Source organism: Saccopteryx bilineata, chromosome 3, assembly GCF_036850765.1.
Source record: "Saccopteryx bilineata isolate mSacBil1 chromosome 3, mSacBil1_pri_phased_curated, whole genome shotgun sequence".
NCBI classification, from domain to species: Eukaryota; Metazoa; Chordata; class Mammalia; order Chiroptera; family Emballonuridae; genus Saccopteryx; species Saccopteryx bilineata.
In genome coordinates, this window is record NC_089492.1 from 243486799 (window position 1) to 243511578 (window position 24780).

Consider the following 24780-nt stretch of genomic DNA (forward strand, 5'->3'; position numbering starts at 1 on the left):
GAGTGGTATCAAAATAAAGACTACTTATAAAAAACAACTGACATTGGCTTAGTGCTTTACAGTTTCCAGAGAGCTCTTCTGTATCATCTAATTTCTCACAACAATTCTATAAAATACAATCTATCTGATAAAAGAATTCTGAGGTCAGGAGAGGTTTAGGGATGTACCTTTGATTTTACAACCAGCCACTAACAGACATCTTGACTATAAATCACTTATTTGCATTATTCCATATTGCCTAATTCACACTATAAAAAAAGATAAATTTGATCTTTGTTGGCATCTAATTTTGATTTTAGAAATAAGAGGGTGAATGGCCAAAATTGAAGGACTTAAAAAATAACTCAAAGCCCTGGCCGGTTGGCTCAGTGGTAGAGCGTCAGCCTGGCGTGCAGGAGTCCCGGGTTCGATTCCCGGCCAGGGCACACAGGAGAAGCGCCCATCTGCTTCTCCACCCCCACCCCTCTCCTTCCTCTCTGTCTCTCCCTCTCCTGCAGCCAAGGTTTCATTGGAGCAAAGTTGTCCCGGGCGCTGAGGATGGCTCTATGGCCTCTGCCTCAGGCGCTAGAATGGTTCTGGTTGCAACAGAGCATCGCCCCCTGGTGGGCATGCTGGGTGGATCCCGGTTGGGCACATGCGGGTGTCTGACTGCCTCCCCGTTTCCAACTTCAGAAAAATACAAAAAAAAAACCCTCAAAAATGTTCGTACAGATAATCACTAAGTATTTACTGTTATTTTAATCAAAATTTATTTACTTTGAATTTTGGATTCCGTTAGGGAGAATAATTTACATAGCTGGTATATATTATATAGCTATTGTTTCCTAGTATCATTTGCTTTAGTTCATGAAACAAGTTCAGTGTTGCTATTTCATTAGGTAAGAAAGCAAAAAGAAGTGTTTGAACTGGAACTCGAATGTTCTCTTCCAAAATAAAATAGAAAGTGGTTAGGGACTGGAGGTAGTGTAAGAAAAAAAAAGGAGAAGTTAATGTTTTAAAAATAAAAAGACGCCTACTGAATTTATATATATTTATTTTTAAATTTTTATTTGTTGCTTTTAGAAAGAGCAAGGGAAATACACACAGAGAGAAAGAAACATGGATCTGTTCCTCTGTGTACCCTGACCAGGGATCGAACCCGCAACTTTTGCGTATTGAGACAACGCTTTAACCAATTGAGCTATCCAGCCAGGGTTCATACATTGTATTTAAATCCTTTCCAATCCTCTTGACAACCTGTTCTCATTTTATAGATGAGAAAAATGAGCTTCAGAGAGTAAAAGGAACTAGGTGAAGGTGATTTCCAGAGTCTGTAATCTTGACTCATTATTTTCGCATTTCCAACTCAAGGCCCTGACTTAGACTTTTCATTCTGCCTTGAGTACTTTCCCCGCTAGATCTTGGTGAACTTTGCTTCCTCACTTCATTCAGGTCTGCTCAAGGGAAATTAGAGGCCTTTTCTAACCACCCTATCTGAAATAGCTCACATACCTCCTTTTTCTTATTTCTTATTCTCTTACTCTGTTTTTAATTTATCTTCATAGAACTTATTTTCACTGAAAAGATTTTTATTTGTGTATTTTCTCCCCTTCCCATCCCTCAATGATAATGTAGCCTCCGCATGAGGACATTTTTCTTTGTCTGTTTGTTCATTGTTAACTCCCTAGTGCTTAGAACAATATTTGGAATACAGAAGGCACTCTACTTGTTAGGGAGAAAAGATTGATTGAATGAATGAATGAATGAATGATGATTCATTATATCTTTTTGAGAAGCCTTACCATTTGTTTAGCACTGTTCTAGATTACTAAATTCTACTTGAAGCCTTTTGACTTGGATAATTGTTAATGATTTATCAGATTAGTTGTTAGACTCCTACAGATTTTTGGAAGCAGTTATACCATGCTCATTTCTGCTTTCCTGCTTTCATTTGTGGAGTTTGTTTTTGTTTCTTTCAAAACATTTGAAGTTTCACCTGTTCAGTGGAACTTTTAAAACCCTCCCACATCACAAATCCCTTTTTACCTCCCCTGAAGTTCTGTAGAACTTATGATTTCAAATTTGGTTTCTGCTTAGAGGGGCCATCCCCAGACACTGAGTCTGAGACAGTCCTTGCTTATTTGCCTCCCTTTATCCACTTACCCTTTTTTCTTCCAAACACATATTGCTACCTGACAATATAATAGATATCATTCACTAATTTATTAGACTGTCTTCCCCATTAGAATGTAAGGTCAAGAAGTTTATACTTTTCATCTCTTATATCCTTAGTGCCTGCCTAGAACAATGCCTGATTCAGAGGACACAAAATAAATAGTAGGATAAAATTAAGATTGAATAAGAAATAGCTACTTTATATGAATTATCTGAATGCTTAGTTTGTATTGCCTATTTGCATCCTGTTACTTCCTTAAGAAAGTGCTTTAATTTCTCTGACCTTTTCGTTTCTCATCTCTAGAATGAGAATAATAAAAGCTATCTTGTGGGGTTGTTGTGAGGATTAAAGATGTGTAACTCTTGGAACAGCATCTGGCATAAGCACTCAGTAATTGTTTGCTACTATTATTAAGTTTTCTATTACTCTTAAACTTTATATTGTACCATCTAGCATGGTACATTATGTATATTCAGTAACTATGTGTTTTATTATATAAACCTCTTATTTCTTTCATAGTCTGGGCATGTCTTGATTCCTTTGGGATGCCCTGTTATATCTATTTTCATTTTCTACTAAAAATAAGCACTTACTATTTGTTAGCATAATGACTAAAAACTAATATAAAACTTTTAAGTACTAATAAGCTAGTTTATAATGAAAAGATGCTGTCCAACCAAGTAAAAGTCAATGAACTAAGTGATATATTAAATATTCAAAAAGTCTAATACTAAATACTTTCAATATATTATCAAAGTGCCCTTTTTATTCAAAGATTTGGGCTTGAATTTGGATCTGTAGATAAATAAGTTTCAAACTTAAAGTCCTGGGATAACTGGAATCTATTGAATTAATATTAGGAAGAAAGAATACTTGTAAAAATCACACTATACTTGTAAATTACTGTGTTATTTAAATTATTTCAGGAAAAAAGTACACTTGGGTATTATATATATATATATTAGTATTGTATTTACTACTACATTTACATATTAAGAGAGGGTAAATTTTTAAGATATTTCAAATATTAAAAGTTTTCCCCAGAAATCTTTTTTTATGTTTTTATCCCAAATAATTGTACTTCCATCTCTTAATTAGGGAGATATGCAAACCGAAATACTTAAATAAGACCTCAGTACGTCCTGGCCTGAAGAACTGTGGGGATGTTAATTGTATTGGACGGATTCATACATACCTCGAATTGATAGGAGCAATCAATTTTGGATGTGGTAAAAATAAAAAACCAACATGTTTTACTTGACATTATTATCCTTATGGCACCCATTAATTTCTTTGATAGTTAGAATTCAGGTACATTTAGGAGTAGACATAGAGAAATTCAGGGGGATTCTATACCATTTTGGAATAAATTTTGAGATTTTGCTGTAAAATATTTCTATTGATTAAACTATATTTCCCTTTAATCTACAGTGAAAAATGGTGGTATAATTTTAAAGGAAATATATGCAGTCTAAGTAGTAAAAATAATTTCCAGATGCAGTTCTTTGTCAAGTCATAGTAAAATTATGAAAAGTCTAATAATCCCATTTAAGTTGCAAATACTGTATTTATGCTGGAAATACTGTCTAGCAGTGTTTAAATAAAGGAAATAATTTATGAACCTCTATGCTTAAATATAATAAAAATGCCAAAATATTTTTAAGGAAGAAATTTTTTTCACCTTTAGTTTTTCTCAAATATAAAAGTTGATGAGTATGTATATTTTAAATGCATTTTACCCTTCTATTAATATGACACAAACTTTTTGAAAAAAGATAATGCCATAGTTGCAAAGTAATAAGGTAATTAGAACCTTGCAACCCATAGTTTGAGAAGAATATTCTGTAGTCTGTGTCTATGCAAAGAGCTAACCAGAAAACATCCTGTCAGAGATGATTTTATTTTATATAGAGGTAGATAGAATTTATAGTCTGCCCTGAGGTCTTTATTTTAGTGTCTTTCTTTGGCCAGAGCACTATATATTGGAACTGGCTTTTCAGGAAAACTAAGGTGTCGTAGCTTCCTCAGCCACTAAAAGAAATATGAGATCATGTTTTCTGTATTAGACTTCCAAAGATAGCAAAGTGGACTTAATAAAAAATTAAATGACCAATTTCCTAAATATGGAATTTTACTGATATTGTCTTAAAATAATTAATAGCATTACTTTTATGTGGGAATTATATGGCACACAAATGTGTAATTATGGACTAAGATAGAATCATAGAAGCTCTGGTATAAACTTAGAAATTGGCTTACAGTGATAGTCAGTGTAGATGTGTCTTCCTATATAACAAATGAATTTCATAAAAAAATAGATTGTTTTGTTTTTCCTGAATTCCAATAGAACAGGCTGTATATAACAGGCCACAGCCAATTGATAAAGTACGAACCAAAGAAAGAAAAGATACAGTAGAAGCATACCAACTTGCCCAGCGTCTGCAGTCCATGGTAAGCAGTCACCTCTCACTACATGATTCTTAACAGTAAGGAATGTCTGCTTCTCTTCAACTGTTTGACAAATGGCCATTTAGTGGAAGAACATGTTTTCTCTTATATTTTACCTTGCCATTTACTTTTCTGGTTTCCATTCAATTTCACATAGGTTTATAAGGCAAAAACAAACCAAAAATAAAATCTTCAAAATTCACTGGCATCCTTTACACGGATGTATAATGTTTTGCTAAACTGGCCTTACATTGCTTGGTTTTAATTTCTAAATCTAATATATTTTTTTAACTATCGTTCTATTTTGCCCTGGCCAGAGAGCTTGATTGGTTAGAGTATCATCCCAATATTAAAGGTTGCTGGTTCAATCCTTGGTCAGGGCACATTGAGAAACAGATCAGTATTTCTGTCTCTCTCACCCTTTCTCTCTCTCAGAAATCAATCAAAAATATTTTTAAATACAGTTTTTTTTTTAGATATTTTTTATTTATTGATTTTTAGATAGAGGAGAGAGAAAGAGGGAGGGAGAAGCAGGAAGCATCAGCTCGTAGTAGTTGCTTCCTGTGTGTGCCTTGACCAAGCAAGTCCAGAGTTTCAAACTGGCGACCTCAGTGTTCCAGGTCAACACTTTATCCACTGTGCTACAGGTTAGGCAGGAAAAAAAATTTCTTTTTTCTTTTTACAAAGACAGAGAGAGAGTCAGAGAGAGGGATAGATAGGAACAGACAGACAGGAACGGAGAGAGATGAGAAGCATCAATTATCAGTTTTTCGTTGTGTCACTTTAGTTGTTCATTGATTGCTTTCTCATATGTGCCTTGACCGTGGAGCTACAGCAGACCGAGTAACCCCTTGCTCAAGCCAGTGAGTGACCTTGGGTCTAAGCTTTTTGCTCAAACCAGATGAGCCCATGCTCAAGCTGGCCACGTTATGGTCTCAAACCTGGGTCCTCCACATCCCAGTCCGATGCTCTATCCACTGTGCCACTGCCTGGTCAGATGAGGCAGAAAATTTTTTAAAGATTTTTTTAATGTATAAACTATATAGTTATTTTTTTAACTGTACTGTTAAGCTCTTTTTTTCTTATTTAGTTATTTTTTTAAAATTCTTACCATAAGATTCATCTTTTTGCAATAGCTATCTAAAATATTTTAGCCTTTACTTTTTTAGTTCTTGAGGTTAATGAGTTTTACAATAGTTAAAAATTCATGAATCTTATTTTAAAAATAAGTGGTCCAACAAGTCTAAAAGGTCAAGTCATGTAAACCAGTAAGATGGGTTAAATTGATAACAGGTGAGAAAAAAAGTATAGATGATAGAATGGATATCTTTCTCAGAGTATTTGGGCTTTAAACCATTTCTACCTATATTTACTTCAAGAAGGATATTTTCAAATATAGTTGCCAGGGATGGTTCTAGTCACACAATGGCTTCTGGCAGCTAGTCCATTTAAGGCTTTGGTAACCTGGATGTTAATAATCCATTTATCCAACTTTGTAATTTTTTACTATTTGTTTTAACTAAGCAATCTTTTCCTTTCTAAGGCTGAGATATAATTATTTTGCTTCTAGTTTTCAATATTTCCTTTTTGCTCTGTGTTCTTGCAAGTTTACTACCCCAAGTCATTGAATAGAAAGTCATTTTCTTGGTGGTTCTTTTTGGTCTTCTTCTTTTTTTTTTTTTTTTTTTTTTAAGTGAGAAGCAGGAAAACAGAGAGACAGACTCCTCTCTACACCCCAACTGGGATCTACCCAGCAGGCCCCTACCAGGCAATGCTCTGCCCATCTGTGGCCACTGTTTCATTGCTTGGCAACTGACTTATTTTTAGCACCTCAGGTGAGGCTTTGGAACCATCCTCAGCACCCAGGGGCCAACTTGCTCCTACCAAACCATGGCTGTGGGAGGGGAAAAGAGAGCTAGAAGGAAGAGGGGAGGTGTGGAGAAGCAGATGGTTGCTTCTGTGTGCCCTGACTGGGAATTGAACCCAGGACATCCACACACCAGGCCAACACTCTACCACTGAGCCAACCAGCCAGGGCCAGTTCTTTTTGGTCTTAAAAATATTTTTTGTCCAAGTGTTTTAGTTTTCAAATGGTGAAAGGAAATGAAAATTAAAAGAAATACAAGTAGAATACAGGAAATAATTACTAATTTATTTCTGAACAGAGTGCTATTGAACATAAATTAATAAAATTTAGTCAGGCATTGCTGATCAAGAATTATCTTAATAGAGAAATTGCGTTTTAGAAAATTATCAGGCCCTGGCTGGTTGGCTCAGCGGTAGAGCATCAGCCTGGTGTATGAATGTCCCAAGTTCAATTCTCGGTCAGGTCACTCAGGAGAAGCGACTGTCTGCTTCTCTACCCCTCCCCATCTCCCTTCTTTCTATCCATCTCTCTCTTCCCCTCCTGCAGCTATGGCCCCAGGTGCTGAGGATGGCTCTATGGCCTCACCTCAGATGCTAAAAATAGCTCAGTTGCCAAGCAACAGAGCAGCAGCTCCAGATGGGCAGAGCATTGCCCCATAGGGGGTTAGCGGGGTGGATCCTGGTCAGGGGTGTATGCGGGAGTCTGTCACTCTGCCTCCCTGCTTCTCACAAAAAATAAAAAATAAAATTTTCATTTTGATTTTGTGTATTAATATGCTGTGATTTCTCCAAGTTAATCTTGTTGCCTTTTGCTTTGTCTTAATCTCACCACAGCGCACAAGGAGGCGTAGGGTCCGAGACCCATGGGGAAATTGGTGTGATGCAAAAGACTTAGAAGGACAGACATTTGAGGTAACTGACCTTTTCAAATGGCTCATTAGTGAAATTTGTTTTAATACATATTTGTCTATCTTAATTTCATAAATTTACACTTTTTAAATATGTATTTATGTCATTGTCTCATTTCCATGTTAATTTTTTTGTCTAGAAGTCACTAATAAACAGCAGAGTAGAAAGAATTGGTGCTGCAGTTGCCTAGGAGTTTGACTCATTTTCAGAACTTTGATTATCTCTTTGTACATTCTGCTGTCTAGCTTGAGACTATCTCCCAGGTGCCAGGAAGTTGGTATGCCCAGCAAACATTGTTGAATGACATTCTGATATACAAATTACAGTGTCATCCATAACATTAGACATAATACAGATATTGAGGTATTCTATTACTAATAAAAACTGGGGTCCTAAAAAGAAAATAGGCAATGAATATGTGTACATGTATATACCCAAATGCATTCTACAATACATGTTTAATTTGTTTGTGAACAACCATGGCAGTAGAATGGTGTTGTGGGCTAGGGAACTTCCCCTAAAGGAGCGACTCACACACATTTGTCTTTCTACAATGCCAGGCTTATTAGGGTAGTCCTCCCCAATAAACCAATAGAGTCACATTCAGGTTACAAGAAAGAGGGGGTGGTTTACACTACAGAAGAGAGCACAGTGAGTGCCCATCACCATGTCCTAGTCACTGGTGATATCTGTAGGTGGAGAGGTGGGTGTCGGTTTTAAGCCAGGCAGCTCCAGTGGCAACACGTTTGGTGAAGTGAAAGTTGGCAGGGCTCCGAGTGTGACTTATGGTATAGCGAAGTTCAAGCATTGGGTGGTAGGAGCTCAGTCCTGATAGCTCACCAGGAGTGGAGGTCCCAGTCATATTGTATCTAGATGGAGTCCTTGTCCAAGTGTCCAGATTGTGGTTTTGGATATTCTAGGCCTCTGTTAAGGGCGTTCCTATTAACACCTCAGTATCTCAGTCTTGACATAGCCTTTGACATAACTGTCATGGCTGCAGTGACTCCATATTGGATTGTCAGAGGTATCCAAAAAGTTCACTCTGTTCATGCTAATGGAAGATGTGAAAGGGGACAATACCTTTCTCAAAGGGTTGTAGTGAGAATTCAGTGAACTTTGTGAAGTAAGATATATGAAGCAGTAGGTACTCAGTAAGCCATGAATGTACCAGGTACTTGATAAATGATGATTCTCTTTTTTCTTTTACCCTCTCCCTGCTCCCAGCCTCAGCCTGAGCACTGTTCTAGGCACAACAATTAGTAATAAATGGTTCCTGCCTAGAAGGAGCTAGATTTCTAGTAGGAAAGATAAAACCTGTGGTAAGTTCCATAACATTGGTCCCAAGAAGTATAAGGTCCTCCCAAAGGATGTGACTGGGGAAGGTTTCACAGAAGATGTGATATTTCATCTGTAGCATGAAGGATGAGCTGGAGAATCTCAAAATATGGAAATATAGATGAGGACATTCCAGGCTGAGGGAGTAGCATAAACAAAGGTGTAGGCATGGAAAAATACTAGAAATGTTCTGTAAAAGGTTACATAGTTATTGGGGCCAGAGTGTAAGATTGGTAGTAGAAATGGAATGAAACATTTATATTTACACAAGACTTAACTGTATATCAGACACTATTGTCAGTATTTTATAATCATTAACTCATTTATTCTTCATAATAATACCATGACATTGTTTTTACTATTGTTGTTCCTATTTTAAATATGAGGAAACTAAAACAAAAAGAGCTTTAGTAACTTGCCTGCAGTCACCCAGCTAGTAAGTAGTAAAACCAGGCCTTTTATCCGCAGAATCTGCACTCTTCCATGATGGATGGGTGTCTCTCAGTTGTGAAAGAAAACTCAGTGCAGTAGGACTTGCTGACTAGAAATGGGAAATAAGGGAGAGACTTATTTCCCTTAAGACTCAGGTGACCCTGAGGTTTTTGAACCAGGGTACCATTAATTCAAGAGAAGGAGTAAATTTTGTTTGGTATGGCTATATATTTTGGAACAATTTTTTAAACACATTATCTAGCATATTTGTTTGTTAGTAGCAAGAAGGAGACACATCTAACAGCATTGTCTTATTCTCATGTGCCCTTAAAAACTGTTTTAAAGGAGTATTGTTAATTCTGCCTATCAGTGGTTGGTGGGCTCTGAACAACTGGTGTTTTCTATTTTAGCATCTTTCTGCTGAGGAGTTGACAAGAAGAAGAGAAGAGGAAAAATGCAAACCTATTAAATCTTCAAAAGTGCAGAGACCAATAAAAAGGTATAGTTAACATTATATAAATGTGATTCTTCAACTTATCAGAAATGATTAGAAAATGTGTGGGAAAATGTTTGAAATAACTATATTGCTCACATTAAGTTAAAAATACAAGTAAAATTTCTGAAATTTTTTTATTTCACTGATTATCAATTTGGAGGACCATGAGCACAAGATTTAAATTTGTTCAGGTTCCTTGAATATAGGATCTAACTTATGTTGTGAAGGGGTTATTCAACTCAGATATTTTGCAAAGGTAACCTCATGAAATGACTGGTTCTCTCTTTGGGTGGTGCTGATTGTTAGCAAAGTGTTTTTTGTTCTTTTATCATTTAAAATATGTAACTTACAACATTTAGGGTCACCAAGTAAGTTCCGTGGCGTGATTTCCTACACCCCTCACTTTTGTACAGATGTCCCATTGAATGGACTATAGTTTTGTCAGTATCCCTTTTAAAACAAGACATCCAAGAGTTCCACTAGGTCATTCCCAAAAGGAAAGAGCCTGATTCTTACCAATTGTGATGTCACTGGGTAAGTCATTTAAAGCCTTTATTAGCTTTAGGTCCTCATTTATAAAATAACTATAATAGCTAACACTGTTAGCTATATTTTAAGCTCTTTACAATATTAACAAATTTAATCCTCATACCTGCTCTATGCAGTAGTTAATATTATCATTCCGATTTTATAGCTGAAGAAACTGAAAGGCACGGAGAGTTTGTGTAACTTGCTCCTAGTTGTTAGTGGCGGGGCAGTAATTTAAACGCAAATATTAAGGCTTAAGCATCCATACTCCTAACCATTACATTCTAGTGCATATCACCTCATTAAAATAAAAATTAAGCTATAGTTGTGAGAATAAATCAAATGAGGTATGTAAAAAAATTATCTTCCATAAGCTAGTACTTCTCATCTAGTATCCAGACATTTGATTTTCTCAGTCAAAACGTGCAATTTACATTTATTGTGATTTACAAGTCACTGTTCTAATTTGTCAGGATTTTTGAATCCAGATCCACTTTTCTTAAAATAGCCTCCATAGCTTTGAATCATCAACATGTCAATAAGCTTGATTTTTCTACTATTGAAAGAGACAGAGAAAGAGGGGAAGGGAGAGAGATAAGAAGCATCAAATCGTAGTATGGCACTTTAGTTGTTCGTTGATTGTTTCTCTTATGTGGCTTGGCTGGGGGCTCCAGCTGAGCTGCTGACCCCTTGCTCAACCCAGCAACTTTTGGGCTCAACCCAGCTACACTGATTAACATGATTGCACACTCAAGCTGGCAGCCCCATTTTCAAGCAGGTGAACCTGAGCTCAACCCAGATGAGCCCCCTGTTTAGGGTGGAGACCTTGGGGTTTCAAACCTGGGACCTCAGCATCCCAGGTCAGCACTTTCTCCACTGTGCCGCCAACCGATCGGATAGCCTTTAGTTTCTTTTTATGTTGATAAAACATTTTTTAATTTGAAAATCTTTATTCAACAAATGTTTTTTGAATGCCTATGATATGTCAGGCACTGGTCTAGGCCCTTGGAATACAGGATTCAGTAAACAAGGTGTGTGTTCTCCTAGAGCTAACAGTTTTAAGCAGAATAAGAAATAAATAGTTCTGCCTCTTTTCAGTTGTGTTAACATATTCCTTTGTTTGCTTGTTTATTCTTTTCACGGAACATAGCCTAAAACCTTTTTGTTCTTAAAATATCTCTCAAACCTCAATTCTTTATTGGTCAAAGCCTTTCTAACATTTCTCTTAGAGTTGTTTAGGCATGCTTTTGTATATAGACTTGCTTAGATGCCACCTCTTCACATCCTTCTTTTTTACTTTTTCATTTTATTTTATTATTTTTAAATTTTTTTTAAATTTATTTATTGATTTTTGGAAAGAGGTGAGAGAAAAGGAGATAGAAAGAGAGGGAAAGAGAGAAAGAAGCAGGAGAAATGGGAAGCATCTATTCATAGTAGTCACTTCCTGTATGTGCCTTGGCCGGGCAAGCCCAGGGATTTGAACCAGCAACCTCAGCATTCCAGGTTGATGCTTTATCCACTGTGCCACCCACCATGTGTCAGACTTTTTTATTTTAAAATAGTTTATTCTAGAACTTTCTGTGTACATTAATTTCTTTAGCAGAACCATTTGTCATTCATTCATCAATTACTTTTTGACTTTCCTACTCTCTGCTGCTCATATTATTGTACTACTGACAGAAATATTTTTGAGAAACTTCCATCTTGACATTTCTTTCAGGTCTCATGTCAGGGATTGGTCACATGTTTATCGAACTTTTTGAAATCTGCTTTCAGCATAGGACACATATCTGACCATTTTAAGTGTTCTCCTGTTTGGATATTAAAAGAAGTTAAAAACAGCAGACTTTCTCACAAAGGCTCTGTCCTTCTTCCCCCCACCTCTTTTATAAAATCAGGTCCAAAAGAACCATGCTGCTTTCAAAAGGTTTGTATGGAATGTTTTCAGAAATTCTCTTTAATACTTTTCTCTCTCAGGTTTAGATTTTTGATACACATTTTGAAATTTGTAATTAAATGTTATTTTCCTAGTCTTTTTGTTGAAATTATATTAGAAATAAATATTTTTCCTCTTTTTCAGCTCGTTTGATCCTTTCCAACTGATACCTTGTAATTTTTTCAGTGAAGAAAAGCAGGTACTACTTATGCATCACTGAGGGACCATAATAATGCTGTCCTGTCAGACAGGAAATACTAGTTTGTTTGTTTTTAAGTGAGAGGAGGGGAGATAGAGAAACAGACGCCCACATATGCTCTGACCAGGATCCACATGGCAACCTCTGTCTGGGGCCTACGCTTGGACCAGCTGAGTTATCCTCAGCACCCAGGGCCAACACTCAAACCAATTGAGCCACTGGCTAAGGGAGGGGAACAGGGGGAGAAGGGGGAGAGGTGGAGAAGCAGCTGGTCACTTCGTCTGTCTGCCCTGACCGGGGATCAAAACTGGGACATCCACACGCCAGGCCAATGCTCTAACCACTGAGCAAACTATCAAGGACCACTTTTTCTTTTTCAATGTGTACAAAGCATATATGTGAAATAGTGGGCAAGGCAGGGTATATTAAGGGTCAGATGAGTGATACAGGTGGAAAATGAGGAAATTTCTCTATGCTAGGGTTTTTAAATAGTAATTTTATTGAAGCTTGGTTCTCACTAAGCCTTTTCTTTTTTTATTTTATTTATTTATTCATTTTAGAGAGGAGAGAGAGTTAGCATGGGGGGGGGGGGAGCAGGAAGCATCAACTCCCATATATGCCTTGACCAGGCAAGCCCAGGGTTTTGAACCGGTGACCTCAGTGTTCCAAGTCAACGCTTTATCCACTGCGCTACCACAGGTCAGGCCTCACTAAGCTTTGATTGGTGATGGGATCTCGGTATGATAGATAAAGGAGAAGAGGGTGGAGAACAAAATCTCTATTTTTATGCTCCCCCATTTTTTTTTTTTATATTTCAGGAGCCATTTCAGGTGAAAGTGGCTTCAGAAGCACTTTTAATAATGGATTTGGTAAGGATGATCTATTGTGTTCGCTTAGTTATTCTGATTTGTATTCTTGTGTATTTTTATTGCAGGGATAAGAGAGAGTATGGAAGACCTGTATTTTGGATCTTAACTATCTTCTTTTACAAGGATTCTAAAAATAAGTCTTTTATTTTGGAGAAAAGCCAAACAATTGCATGTTTTTGTATTTTTGAGAAAATAAATTAATGTGAGTTTTGCAGACTTTGTCTTCATTAGCCACATTTTTATTTCCTAGTTCCCTTTGTCTGCTGCCTTTAGATAACTGCAACAGAATGCAACTGAGCATTTGGAATTTCCCTGTTAGCTCTAAATTCCTGAGGCCTCCATAGTTGTGTTTGCTTATGGTGTTTTCTATAGGAGTAATTTTTTTTTTTTCGTGACAGGGACAGAGAGAGACAGAGAAAGGGACAGATAGGGACAGACAGATAGGAAGGGAAAGAGATGAGAAGCATCAATTCTTCGTTGCGGCATTTTAGTTGTTCATTGATTGCTTTCTCATGTGCGCCTTGAGGGGGGTGGGTGGCGCACAGCAAACCAAGTGATCCCTTGCTCAAGCCAGCGACCTTGGGCTCAAGCTTGTGAGCTTTGCTCAACCAGATAAGCCCGCACTCAAGCTCGCAACCTTACAGTTTCGAACCTGGGTCCTCCCGCATCCCAGTCTGACACTATCTACTGCGCCACCCCCTGGTCAGGCAGGAGTGATTTTTTTTATTTTATTTTGTATCCTTATAGCTTTCCTGGATAGGGAGAACAAATGGTATCTTTATTTAGTAAGTGGAAAAGTGACATCATGGAGTGTGAATGTTTGGTTCAAAGCTTCTCAGCCAGCAATGAAAATAAGTCTGAAATCTTAAGTTTCTGTGCTCTGAACCTAGCATCTGGTTCCTCTAGCATGCTACTTTATATTAGAAAAGCATAATTACTATACTTGATAAGTGGGTTTTATTCTTGTGTTTTCTCAAGTACATAGTTTTTTCAGGCTAAGTCTATCTTGTATTTCTTTTAGCATGCCCATGTGTCTATGGCTGAAGTGATTGGTCTGCTAGGAGGAAGATACTCAGAAATTGATAAGATAGTTGAAGTAAGTTTCAATATTAAAGATTTTAAAGGGTTTTTGTTCTGCTCCCATACCAAATATTTGTATAGATTTCAGTGGGTATAATTAAAATACAAACTTTAAAAAAATAAATAACTAAATAAAATAAAATACAAACTTTGCCTGAGATATAAATAGGAACATGCAAATGTAGAAAGTTATATAGTCCCAAAAGAGACTTAACATTCTCTCTGGTGAGCACCTGTTTCCTTTCACCACTGAGAAGGAGGGAACACTGCCAGGCCCTTGATTCCGCATTGCCTTCTATGAGGCCAGGAAGCATGTGCTAACCTTGTAGTGGAAACCTGGTATGCATCATGCTGATGAAATTATCATAAATAACACAGGTCACGGAAAGAGTATATTTGTACAGGTTATTGCATGGGCTAACCTGGAAAATTAACAGTTATTATGACCTGTTTATGTGGAAAAGTGGATTCTGAGTTCCTAGCATATAGTCACAGTTTTGGAGTATACTAGGATCCTCGGGTTACAACAATCTCGACATACCACTTTGCAAGTTTACAATGCTCACTCCCATATAAACATTAAAAAATTGAGACATGAGTGTTTCGGTTTACGACGGCATTAGCATCATACTTACAGACAATGTGGGCAAACTAGTTTTGGTTGTGCACAGCAGAAAAATACACAGTATTCTTTTTCTGTGGCTTAGTTGTGTTTTTATGTTCTAGATCAGTGGTAGTCAACCTGGTCCCTACTGCCCACTAGAGGGCGTTCCAGCTTTCATGGTGGGCGGTAGCGGAGCAACCAAAGTATAAATAAAAAGATAGATTTAACCATAGTAAGTTGTTTCATAAAGATTTATTCTGCCAAACTTAGCGAAAATCCAACATAAAGTACTTGGTAAGTAAGTATTATTCCTATAACTCTGCTTTATAAATTTTATAAAGTAAAGTTACTTCCCTACTTTATAAATCACCATTACTGTGGAACCAGTGGGTGGTTAGAAAATTTTACTATTAAAAGAGATACAAAAGTGGGTGGTAGGTATAAAAAGGTTGACTACCCCTGTTCTAAATTATGATTTTACAACTGTGTTAGGATAGGTAAGTGACTTAGCCTAAGGTGTGTTTCAGCTTATACTGAAATTCGAGTTGCGTCACTGTTGTAGGAACAGAACTATGTCATAACCCAAGGACCTCCTGTAATTCATTTGCAAGTTAAAGGCTGCCTATGATATAATCAAATAAAACGCTTTGCTTTAGAATGTTTCTGTATATATGTATGAAAGAACTAAAACATTCAAGTAATAGAATTAGCAGAATTTCAGTATAATCATGTAAGAATTAATTCTTTTTAGGTCTGTGCAGCAGAACCATGTAACAGTCTGAGCACCGGACTACAGTGTGAGATGGACCCTGTCTCACAGACACAGGCCTCAGAAACTTTGGCTGTAAGAGGCTATAGTGTTATTGGATGGTATCATTCTCATCCTGCCTTTGATCCTAATCCTTCCCTACGAGATATTGATACTCAAGCCAAGTACCAGGTGTGTTTATATGTATTTTGTAAGTGATTGCACGTTCTTTCCCCTCATTGCTTTCTTTTACATAAATGTACTTTAACATTTCTAGCAAAGTATTGCCTTTCTGATATCCTTTACATCTGGAGTTTTGAAATAACTTGCATTTTTTCCTGATTACAAGAGTAATGCATGTTTATTTAAAAATTTGGAAAATCAGCTATTTTGTTTAATACAGACAAGCCATCAAAGTAACTGATAATTACTCCCAGAACCTTTAAAAATTGATGAGAACAATTAGGACAGGGACTGGGAGTAATTGAAATAATCAGAAACATAATATATATTTTGCATCTCTGAGAAATACAGAGTTTTGTTTTATTCTGCAATTGTATGATATGTGAGTATTTTTGTTATAGGCAGCTGTTTGTAAATTATTACCATATTGAGAAAGATTATAGCTGATATGTTGTGAATATAATTAGTAAATATATTCATAGAAAATACAATTTTTTTAAAAGATTGGCTTGAACACATTTTGGCCTGAAAAATTAGAGCATGGAATGAATATATAAGACATTTTGTTTAGTTGCACTTTGGATGTGGAGTTTAACACACCCTTTGATTCCGTTTTCCTCCTGTAGTTGAAACTAATGATACTTTTCTTTTCATTGTAGAGTTACTTCTCCAGAGGAGGTGCAAAGTTCATTGGAATGATTGTTAGTCCCTATAATCAAAATAATCCCTTACCTTATTCCCAGATTACCTGCCTGGTTATAAGTGATGAAATTAGCACAGATGGCTCTTATCGTAAGTTTTTAACAGAAACAACTTTACCGAATTTCTGTCTTCATTTCTTGGAATCTTACAAATCAAAGAATTTACAACTATGCGAAACTATTTAATGGAAAAGTTTGTATTCTCAACTGAGGAATCACTAGTTGCATACCATGTAGTGCAACCACCATTTTTCCCTCTTAGGATATGCTTCTAGATTCAAGTTCCATTGTGTTACCATGGCCACTGGGCAAAATGATTACAACGTGGAGAAGAGCTATGGCCAGCAGTGTGTGTGTTAGGTACTGGAGACACTGCAAAATAAATGCAGCCTGGTTTTCTCTGTGATGGCATACAAGTGAAAAAAGAAAAATGACCAGCCTACCACCAGCTCTCCATGACCTCTTTTTTATAGTTCTATATAAAAAACTAACTTTTTATATCTCTTAGCTTCCATTCTATTACAGGAAAGAGTTTGGTTCCTTTAGCCCATCATAACTTGGTTCCTTTGGGATTTATGTCCATTTGTGGTCCATTTACCTCTGGCTGGGAATTACTGTAACAGCCTAGGGAAGGGAAGTGTGGATGGAAGGGAACAGATTAGAGGAAAAATTGACATTTCTAGGGTATTTATTCTCTCTTCTTTATTCTTACTACCACTGCTCTAGTTACTGTACTCTTCCCTATTAGCTCATGAGCTTCTTCAAGGTAGATATAATTGTTTTTCTATCCACAGTTTCTAGCACAAGTCTGGCATAAAGTAGGTGCCAAGTGAATGTTTATTAAATTAATTTCTCTCCTTAATGCTGTCACTCAGATGCCCTCTCTTAAAGACTTCCCAGCACAACCTCCATGTCATTTACTGTTAGTTGCTCTGTTCTTTGTGCACCTGCTATACTTGTTTCCTGTCTTCATGGTCACTTTGTCTTGATAAATGGTAATTTATCCATTTAGCATGTCTAACTAAACTGAGCCCCAAAGAGTGGGAACCATCTTTGTCTGTGTATCTCTAGTAGCACGTAATTGATTGCCTTGAACCTAGGAAATGTTCCATATTTTGTAGGCTTTTGTTGAATGAATAGTACTGATACTAACTTTAGTTCAGAATGCCCATAGCACTTATATACATCATTCTTTAGCCAGTATCATTTTACAAGAAGTTATAAAAGGAATCACAATTAACTTGTTCTCAATTTGAATAATTTCTTAATCTCACAGTCTGCTAGATTTAGAGAGTGAACCTCTACTCTGATGCTGTTAATGCTGAAGCTACTAGCCACATTTGACTCTTTAAATTAATTATAATTAAATGAATTTTGAAATTTAGTTTCTCAAATTCCACTTCTGGCCAAAATGAAGTAACAATGTCTGAAACAACCAAAAACTAGTCAAACTAGTGAGCCCCAAATTAACCAAACTTACTGACTTAAAAGAATTTCCAGGCATGGCAAACGATGGAGAAACCCACCCAGAGCCGGGCAGACTCTGAGTTGAGGTGGTGGAGGTGAGACCAAGGACACAAGGCAGCTAAATGTTTAGGGCAGAGAACCAGAGATCAAAAGGCCACGTAGCAAACTCCAGAGATTGTAGAAAGTACAAGTTCAGTATTTATCAAGTACAGGTCAACACAAGCATGTGAAGGAGCTACCCCAGATAGGAGAGAGAGCCAGTTTGAAAGGATTGGAGTGAACAGTTCTGGATGTTCACGTAAGACAGTGCACAAGTACTCAGCGTTAATTGTCATTTTGGGAGGGTCTGTTGGGCAGAGCTGCTTATTAAATGACTTGACCATTATTAACACTGCTTAGTAGGTTTTAATCTTAGGTCCTTTCCTTTGCTCCTCTTGAAAACCCTCTGGTTCAAGAATTAACAATTTCTAGAAGCCATGGGATACCTTGTATTACAGAACTTTTACTTGATTCTTTCTCCCTCCTCCTTTTCCTCTCTCTTGGTCTCTCTGTTACTATTGTATGTATCCAAATTCTATCTTTAATGTTTATAATGGTTAGGCATTTTCTGAACTTGTAATAGGCAGGAAATATACTTAGTGGTTAGTTTCTTTCTAATATTTAGTGGATAAAAATATCACAAAGGAAATTTTTACTGGTTTTAGAGCCATTTTTTTTAATTAAAAATATTTTTAATACCAAATAGAGCTGCGTATAGTGTGTGTGTGTGTGTGTGTTTCTTGTTTTCCATTAGCACAGACTGAAAATGCATTTATTTACCTCTCTTTAGTCTCATGTTTGCCTTTCATTAAGAGTTGGAATTTTTCACATGGATTCAGATCTCAGCTCTGGTATTTAGTGGTGACTTTACCTTAGGTAGATTATCGCTTCCATTTTTCTTTGCCACATCTTTGCTTGTAGGAGGTTGTAAAGATTGTCAATGTGTATAAAGTGCTTAGCAATATTAGGGTCTTCAATAGGTAGTTATGATTATAGCTATTGTCTGCACTTAGTAGGTAATCAATACATGTCAAGTGAATCATTATCACTAAAAGGAGTTTGCTTAATAAGTATAGTGTGTCAGTCTTTTAAAATTTTTGGAGGGAAGAAATGAAATGGTGGAAAATTGAAAAATGAAAAAAAAAATCAGTTCTTTATCATCAGGCCTGCTGTTGTTCTCTTCCCTCCTTCCATACACCTAAAAAAAAAGGAGAGGAAAGTGTTTTTAGAGCATATTGACAAACTGTTTTATTGTGAGGAAGTATACCATGTATTTTTTTTTTACAGGGACAGATAGAGGGATAGATAGGATAGACAGACAGGAACGCAGAGAGATGAGAAGCATCAATCATCAGTTTTTCATTGCAACACTTTAGTTGTTCATTGATTGCTTTCTCCCTTGACCGCGGGCCTTCAGCAGACCGAGTAACCCCTTATTCAAGCCAGCGACCCTTAGGTCCAAGCTGGTGAGCTTTTTGCTCAAGCTGGAGACCTCGGGGTCTCGAACCTGGGTCCTCCACATCCCAGTCCAACATTCTATCCACTGCACCACCACCTGGTCAAACCCATGTATTTTTTCTTATGCCTTCTGATTGGTTGGCTTTTATTTACTTGAAAAACTTTATGATGGCAAAAATCCAGTTGAGAGGAAGAATAATGGGAAGGTTAAAGAACATAAACTCGAGCCAGAATGCCTGAGTTCAAGTCCTGGCTCTATATCTTCCTGGTTATATGAATATGAACAGGTTAATTAACCTCTCTGTGGCTCAGTGTCCTCATAAAAAAAAAAAAGAAAGAAAAGGTAAGAAAGAAAAAAAATGGGTACAATTCTGGTAGCTAGTTATTTAAGTGGCCTTACATATGCAAAGCACTTTAGGTTTGGCATTTAGAACGCATTATGTAAGTGTTATTATAGTACTGGTACAGTAATGAATCAACCAGGCTTTTCTTTTAATACAATATATATAATATGTACAGGTACAGGGAGATTTTGAAGGAGAAATTTACAGGTGGACTCATCCTTTGGTATTTTTTCTTTCCAGCAGTATACAGGATGTCCACCCCTTGGGCTCCTTTCCTCTCAAGTTTAGCGTGACAGCCTTGACTCAAGTGTAATTGCTGCATTTCCAAAACTAATCCTTTCCCCTGTCTAGTCTTAAGATTAGCACCTGTAGGGATGTGGCATGAGCGTGGACTCAGAAGTCAGCTAGGGTTTACAATTCAGCCTCTTCCTCTTTACTACTCTGAATAGGTTGTTTAAGCTGTCTCGCTCTCATTTTTCTTGTTTGTTAAATAGGAATAATGCTACCTACAATCATCATAACATTGAATTCATGTTAAAAACAGTCACAGAGTGGAGTCTGTCTTGGATTGCTTAGGCTAGTCTCAAGTTAAGCCTGCCATTCTGGCTCAACTGTTAATATGTCCCCTTTCACTCAAAAAGTCTTTTGGTTTGAGTAATAAATTATGTGATCATTTTACCCCTCACAGCTCCTTGCATAAAATTGTCATGGAAATGGCACTTTTCCTTTATTATTATTAACTGCTTGGCATGAATATGCTTGGAGCACCAAGTTCAGCCAGGCAATAAATACTTAATGTCCGCCATGTTAAAGTGCTGTTCAGCTGGTCTGCCAAGCTGTGGTTGTGAAAACAGTGAAGGGAATTTTAAGTGATTAATAGGAGATTGGAAACTTAAGAGATAGTTGATGAAAATGTGCTTCTTTCTGCTTTTCTAGGTTTACCTTACAAATTCGAAGTACAACAGATGTTAGAAGAACCTCAGTGGGAATTAGTGTTTGAAAAGACAAGATGGATAATAGAAAAATACAGGCTCTCCCATAGGTATGTGCTGTGGTTTGAAATGGTTGCACATCAGCCCTGTATCTCATTAAATTATGTTTTATAGGAAACCCAAGTTCAATATAAAATTGTGATGTATGGCTTCAGCGATAGTTTACTGCAGAACTGAGTAGTTTATAGTATTTGTTTCATCAGTTTGTATTCCTGTTTCTTCCAACAGCAGTGTCCCCATGGATAAAATCTTTCGCCGGGATTCTGACCTGACTTGTTTGCAGAAAGTAAGCTGTCTTTATTTTAATTGATTCCTTTGTTCACAGATTCTAAAGCTGTTCATCGCAATGTGTTTTCCCATGATGGCTAATGCTTTGTGGATACATTTTCTGTGTATTTCCTTTATTGCTTTTTTTCTTTTTAAAATTAATGTCTAGGAGATAATTAGTAATATGTTTTGTTGCCCACATTTGCATATAGAAAGAATGTTATTTTAGAATAAATTTGTCAGTGTTGGCTGATAAATTTCTTAGCAGATTATGATTGTACACAGTGGATAACATTTTTCTCATTTTATTAAATTCAAAAGCACTATGTTTCCATTTAGCTTTAACAATTGATCATTTTTAAGAATGGTATTATAAATCTAACAAATTTAAGTAGTCATCTTACTTAACTTTCTTGTATGCAATAAGAGTCCTGAATTCTTTTATTTCACTTGTAGTTTTGTTTATGCGTGGAATGAGTTAAGACCAGTAAATTGGCAACATTACTCTTTTTTGCAGCAGTTTGGAAATAGAAAATGTAAACATACTTTTTTCTTTTTAAATATTTTCCCCCTTCTATTACAGCCATTTTATCTTTGTTTGGTTGGAAGTTTAATATGCACATTTCCTAGGAAATAGACTCTAGCATCCTAATTTTGAAATAGTAGAGTCCTGTACTTGTATGTATGTAGATTTTTTTTATTCTACAGGATTATTTTGCTTTGCAAATGTAACTAATCTGAAAAGGGGCACAGTCACAACTTTGTCCATAGTAGAAAGCATTACTCATGCGTGGTCTCAGGTTTGTTTCCTTAAATAAATAAATCATAAAGGAACTATTACCTACGCATCAACAGTGGCTTTCTCCAGCTATACAGTTAATGCTCACAAGTTTATCTTCAGCCATGTTTAAAAGAATATTTCTCATTTAAGCATTAGAAAATGTGAGTTTTATCATTAAATAAGGATATTAATATAAACCTTCTTCTTGTACTTCTTGTTTGTTTAAATATAAAACTTTTCTTTTCAACTAGCTTTTGGAGTGTCTGAGGAAAACCCTGAGCAAAGTGACAAATCGCTTCATTACTGAAGAATTCTTGACTCAAATAGAAAATTTATTCCTTTCCAATTATAAAAGCAAGCAAGGGAATGGAGTTGGTGAAGAGGACTGTACTATGGGTCCAAAGGAATTGTTAATGTAGTGGTTTTAAAGTAAGACAGTTTAATCTTGACATGGGAGGTCCTCCTGTCATTTATAACCTTGAAGTTATTGTAATTTAGTTAGCAGTGGCACAGCTTTGACATTTTTTCTCTAGCTCACAAAATTGAGACGTTGCCACATAAATCTTGTGACAAAAAAGAGATAGGGACTCGTTTTCATACGGCGATTATCAGTGTTGTGTAAACAAGGGCCCGCCATGGCGTGCCCCTCTGTGAACGGTGCCCAGGAGCTGGGTGCGGACTCTGAGGGCTGTTGCTGTGCTGCTCTGTGCAGACTGAGGACCGGACTGTGTCTCTAACCTTTACTTCTCCCCAAACTAGTCATTCCGTTGTTGGTACCTGTGTCTCCTCAGGAGCCCTTCTGTCCTCCCCATGGGTTTTGGTGAGATTTGTTTATTGTTGCAAGTGAGGTATGGATGGGGTGTCACTGCGGTGATTGACACGGTTGAAAACAACTGATTTAATAAATCTAACATCATGCTGTGTGAGGCCAGGGGAGGCATATGGAGAAAAATCTTAAAAATAGATAAGAGACCCAAAGAAGAGAATCAAATTACCAGTTTTGTAATTACAGATATTTGCTTCCGTTTTATAGCACAGTATTACAGGATATGCCATTTACTCAGCTATCTGAGACATTTTGTATGAAATTCAGATACATAAAAATAATTAGCTTCAGTTACATTAGAGTGTATGTGATTTTTTTTTAAATCCTCAATTAACCACAATACAGATAATCATAAAAAAAATTTTCTACTACTTGCTATCAATAGAAAGAGGCAAATTACAATAAAGCTTACATAAATCAGAGATTTAATTTTAAAAACAAAAAAGGACATATTACATATGCAGTCAGTCCAGTTTTATATATATACTTTCTGAATCTAGAGCAGAAGTCAGCAAACTTTTTATGTAAAGGGGCAGTCAGTCAGTAACTTAAGCTTTGCGGGACACATGTCTCTATCAGACATTCTTTATCTTTTCTCACAACACTTTAAAATGTAGAACCATTCTTAGCTCATGAGCCTCACAAAGACCAATGCTGGCCATTATCTTCCAACCCTTGCTCTAGAAAATTGCAAATAGAATTTCTTTTCAGATGCATCAGCCTGAGACACTGAAAGATCTTGCATCATTTTCAAACAAACTCAAAATTTTGATTGACATTGAAATACATTTTCAAATAAAACTTTAATTGTTCTGCCTGATTTATCTAATATTTTTGTTCCGATCCTTAACCTACAGTTTTGAAACTCATGCACATGCCCAACTGTTTTTTTCCTTCATCCCCCTCCAGCCCTTTCTTCATACACACGCCCTCTACTTCTTGCCTGTCAGCATGTAGGTGTGAGGTCATTCAGTCTACCGTTTATTGAAAGCAGGACCTAAAAACTAAAAATGAACAGGCCCATCACATTTCCCAGAAGCTGATTAGTGCTGCCCTGCCTTCCTTCTGTCTTTTCTTCCCCGCAGCAGTGGGTGAGGTCTGTGACCTGTAGACTGCAGGCAAGGTCAGAACCTCTGCAGCTCTGTGGGCAGCAGAGGAGACTGGCCTCAACTTGTCAGCCTGAGCAGACCTCCTGCTCTTCAGCTTACCTGCTTCCTGTTTCTGTTGCTGGGACCTAACAAGACCCGGACCTAATAAGAGCCCTATGACACCTGAACACCTGAAATGTAGCTCCCTGTTTTCATGTCATCGGCAGACACCCACTTGACAGATTGCTCAGTAGAAATTGTGTCCAAATTTTGGTGGTAGTGGTTTTTAATTTACACTTTACCAATAGCTAGAGACTAAATCTAGAATCACACAGTTTTACAGTTAGGAAAACGTCCTTCACTCAAGCACAAAGAAAAAAGCACATCTTTATCATCCTCCACTCCCTTGGGATTAATACAAATGTAACAAATTTGATCTACATCTCTAGTTTACCGAAAGTTTAATAGTTTTCATATAGGTTAATACCAGATTTTGCAATATTTCCAGAAAAATCACTGTGGAGAATAATGTAACATACTTAATTCTTGACCTTTTCTTAAATGGTTTTATGTGTGCTGTTTCCCCAGCTGTTTTCTGTTTTTGTTTAGTGTGTAATTTGTACTTTGTTATTTTCCAAATCTTTTAAAATACCTTAAATCCTTTCTGGAACAAGGCAGAGAATTAAATATGGTCTCCCCCTAATTAGTTATGATATCTTCTTTTTATTTTCTTCCTTTGAATATATTGATGAATATATTCATAAGGACTTAAATTTCAGGGGAATATGCCTGATTTGCTATCTTTGAGGTTCTCTAAAGTAGTCCTTAGGAACTAAGGATGTTAAGTATGATTTCATTGTTTGTATTCCTGTTTCATAGGGTACAACAGAACATTTGTTTGAACCAATGGATTGTAAAATAGTATTTAGATTCTAGCATGATTTAAGTAGATTAGTCATATATCTTTAAATTTTTAGATTTGACGTGTAAATTGTGTATTATGTGTAAGTTTACTATGATTATTGATAA

The 24780-nt window shown here is 36.6% G+C and overlaps 1 protein-coding gene across 3 annotated transcripts in view; it reads left to right on the plus strand.

Moving 5' to 3' along the window:
• The window catches only part of MYSM1 (Myb like, SWIRM and MPN domains 1), a 40410-nt gene extending 16145 nt beyond the window's left edge, over nt 1-24265 (plus strand). The window contains exons 9-20 of one of the 3 annotated variants that reach the window (XM_066269072.1): nt 3254-3384; nt 4503-4606; nt 7304-7381; nt 9556-9644; nt 12250-12304; nt 13123-13173; nt 14195-14269; nt 15609-15797; nt 16448-16580; nt 20734-20839; nt 21018-21075; nt 22089-24265. In XM_066269072.1, the coding sequence (XP_066125169.1) occupies nt 3254-3384; nt 4503-4606; nt 7304-7381; nt 9556-9644; nt 12250-12304; nt 13123-13173; nt 14195-14269; nt 15609-15797; nt 16448-16580; nt 20734-20839; nt 21018-21075; nt 22089-22256 (1237 nt within the window). In that variant the 3' untranslated portion in view covers nt 22257-24265. The remainder of the gene's footprint in view (nt 1-3253; nt 3385-4502; nt 4607-7303; nt 7382-9555; nt 9645-12249; nt 12305-13122; nt 13174-14194; nt 14270-15608; nt 15798-16447; nt 16581-20733; nt 20840-21017; nt 21076-22088) is intronic. The other 2 variants (XM_066269074.1, XM_066269073.1) reach the window with 2 other exon arrangements.
• The last annotated feature ends 515 nt before the right edge of the window (nt 24266-24780 follow it).